The following is a 3,591-nucleotide window of genomic DNA, read 5'->3' as shown; positions in this document are numbered from 1 at the left end:
CAGGAAGCAAGAGACCCTCCCCAGGGTCTGCTGAGGCTCCGCCCCAAGGGAAGCACTAGCAAAGAGTGTAACAACACTTACTTGCTCAGGATTATCCAACCCAAGGAGCATGAAAGGGTAGTCACATACCATCTCCCAGGAGTTACTGGCTTCATCTCTCTTGGCTTTGGCACCCAGCCCTGAGCCCATCCCTTTCCTGCTGCCAAGTGCTCATCCATAGGCAGCAATTTCTTTTTATGTGTATGTATGTGTGATATGATGTGAGTGTATGTGTGTATGTATCATGATGGTGGTACTGGAGCTTGAACTCAGGGCCTGGGCACTGTCTCCAAGTTCATTTGGATCAAGGCTGACACTCTACCACTTGAGCCATAGCTTCACTTCCAGCTTTTTGCAGGTTAGTTGCAGATCAGAGTTTCACAGATGTTTCTGCCCCCCAGGCTAGCTTTAAATTACAATCCTCAGATCTCAGCCATCCTGAGTAGCTAGGATTACAGGTGTGAACCCACGAGCACTTTGTAGCTTCCATTTAAAAAAGAACCATGGAAGTGTGTGGAAATCCAGTTAATCTCTTTAATAGGGAAAGCATTTCAAAATACAATCAAAGGGTGACAAATAAGTTGGCTCCATTTTTGTCTCATTCAACAGGGACAAAATTTTTGTGATGTTCTTTATTGGACAAATGAGTCTGAATGACATTTTTAATAATACAAGTACATTTTAAATAAGGCATAAGATTTAGAATGGTCTTGTAAAGTCAGTATTTTAAGGTACACATAATTTAATAATACTAGCAAGTAATTATACCGATATCTGTATGTGACATTACTGTGTCTATAGCTACGATGAGTATATATAGATGAAAAGTAAGGAAATAACTGGATCTGTTTCTGTTCCTGCCTTTCATTTCACTTCTCTTCATTTGCCTTTCTTCTTCAATTGCTCTACAAAGTAATCATTACAAGCGACTGTCAGAGCTGCCACCATGACCACAAATTCATTAAAATCCACTTCGTTGTCCTTATTGGCATCCAGGTCCTGCATTATCTTATCAACCAACTGGGGGTCCTTTTGGCACTAAATAAAAAATAAAACAAAGGAAAATTTCTAATTCCATGCCTTTGAGATTCAGGAGGAAAATAAAGATTGCATCTTCCACTGACTTACTTGAAAGTTTTCATTTCCATTTTCGGCAGCTTAAGACCCTACTTAAAGGAAGACCCTACTTAAAGGCACAAGTTCTCAGTAAGTCTGGCCCTGATCCCAGGTCCTTGTAAGGCCGGCTCACGCCTATACAGGCCTAGAAGAGCAAACAGCGGCTGATGCTGGAAAGGCATCTGCTGTAGCTCAGAGGTGAGGATCAGGCCCCGGAGGCAGTCAGGAGACAGCTAGACAAAGGTTTTGAAGCCAAAGGGAGTTCTAGCAGTCACCAGTAGTACGGTTGTAAGCAATCGCTAAATGTTTACGGTTTCCTTTCTTTTTTCTTTTTTCTTTTTCCTTTTGCTGATTCTGGGGCTTGAACTCAGGGCCTAGGCACTATCCTTGAGCTTTTGTGCTCAAGGCTAGCACTCTACCACTTGAGCCATAGCACCACTTCCAGCTTTTCCTGAGTAGTTTATGAGAGATAAGAGTCTCACAGACTTTCCTACTAGGGCTGGCTTCAAACTGCAATCCTCAGATCTCAGCCTCCTCAGTAGCTAGGATTACAGGTGTGAGCCACCAGTGAATTTCTCTTAATCATAAAATGTTGAGAACAATATCTACCCTCATGTTTTAAGGACACTTCAACATGTTTTTGAAAATGCTTAGCACCAGGGCTGCTAGACTGAGTGAATAGAAATACAGGATGCAACTAGTTAAATTTTGAATTTCAGATAAGCAATAATAACTTTTCTTGGTGTGGGGGGGGTCAGTCATGGGACTTGAATGTTGGGACTAGGTGCTGAAATAATTCTTATTATAAGAATGCCCCATCAATATTTTATTGAAATCAGTTCCTATGGACTTTAAAATATATTATGGAGAATTAAAATCATTAAAATAATATTGTGGAGAATTTATAATACAGATGTGTATATATGTGTGTATATACATACATGTATTGTGCATATATACATATCTATACACACACACATATATAAGTATATGTGTATATAACTTTCAGCTTTTCCCAGAGGATGGAGAGAATAGAATGCGATTGCAATCACTGTGGTCATTGTGGTCATATTGCAGAGTTTGAACAAAACGACATCATGCAACCGTAGCACGCTGGACTAACTCAATTCAAGGCAACTCCATAAACATCAGTGTGATATCTCCCTCAGAGGAGACTCCAAGCACTCACCATAAAGCTTATACATAGCTTTATTAGTCTCCTAGCTATTTGGAAATGTGAATCTGTTTGCTAACCTACTGGCCACAAGCCATATACAAATAAAGATATGTTACTACATCATAAAGCATCCCAGGGCTTCATTTCAGACCCAATAGGTAACATTCATGGATAGACAGCTATATACAGCCCCAACATCTATAACTAGTCTTAACCCATAACTCCTAGGTTGACCAGCTGTATGGCTGCCTGGTGTGCCAGAACACTGCATAATGGATGAAGATCTGCAACACTTGGAAAGCCTAACCCCAGACAATAGGCAAGAATACCTGGGCTGGGAAGGTAGCTTAGTTGTAGAGTGCTTGCCTAGCATGCCTGAAGCCCTGGGTTCAATTCCTCAGTACCACATAAACAGAAAAGGCTGGAAGTGGTGCTGTGACTCAAGTTCTAGAGTACTAGCCTTGAGCAAAAGAAGCTCAGGGACAGAGCCCAGACCCTGGGTTCTAAACTTAGGATTGCCAAAGGGAAAAAAACAAAACAAAACAAAACAAGAATACCTGCCATGTACACAGTAAACAAAGGACTCTAGTGTTTGCTTCCTCTCAACCTGAAGTGTCAATACAAATGATGATGTGCTTGGGACAGAGTTGCAGAAAAAGGTGACAATGAAGAAACCATACCACACCCAGCCTCAGCCGGATGAAGCAGAAAACTTCACTCACCGAGAGGAATTCCGTGAGCTCTCGCTGGAGGAGCAGCTTCAGCTCGCCCTTGTTGAGCTTGAACCTGTCCCCCTCCTTACAAGAGTAGCGGTGGAAGATTCGAATCATGGTGTCCATAGCCACCTCCAGCTGGGTCGGCATGTCGGCCGCAGGGAAGACCGCTTTCAGAGCAGTCCACCAAATCAGGGAGCGAGAAGTCGCTTGTTCAGAGTAAACACAGGGAGAGACATGGACACTGTCAGGAAAACAAAGTACAACCATCCCCCAGTCATCCCACCACCCAGGTGAGAGTTGCTAAGACCATCATGCTCTTCCATGGAAGACCCCTGGTCAGGGCTGAGCCGCAGGTAAGAACTGTGTGGGTGAGCTAACTCCTAACTCCCTAACTCCCACCGCCCCAAGATGCCGAGAGGCAGTGTGTTCACGAGTTACAACAGAATCAAGCACACAATCCTGTTACTGTATAGACTGATAAATGTAGTTAAATGTCTTACCTGTTCAGCCAGTGCACGGTCCAGCCAACAGGTGTTTACAGTT

At 42.9% G+C, this 3,591-nt stretch overlaps 1 protein-coding gene across 1 annotated transcript; it reads right to left on the bottom strand.

Moving 5' to 3' along the window:
- Positions 1–910: 910 nt before the first annotated feature.
- On the bottom strand, positions 911–3,247 carry S100z (S100 calcium binding protein Z). The gene is made up of 2 exons (XM_013025259.1): positions 3,055–3,247; positions 911–1,077 (listed from the first exon to the last, which is right to left on the bottom strand). The coding sequence occupies exons 1-2, from the start codon at positions 3,193–3,195 to the stop codon at positions 919–921; spliced, it is 300 nt and encodes a 99-aa protein (XP_012880713.1). The 5' UTR covers positions 3,196–3,247; the 3' UTR covers positions 911–918.
- Positions 3,248–3,591: the final 344 nt, after the last annotated feature.

Source organism: Dipodomys ordii, unplaced genomic scaffold (genome assembly GCF_000151885.1).
Source record: "Dipodomys ordii isolate 6190 unplaced genomic scaffold, Dord_2.0 Scaffold83, whole genome shotgun sequence".
Classification (NCBI taxonomy): Eukaryota; Metazoa; Chordata; class Mammalia; order Rodentia; family Heteromyidae; genus Dipodomys; species Dipodomys ordii.
Note: the sequence above shows the minus strand (reverse complement) of the source record. Positions and strands in the feature narration are given on the sequence as shown.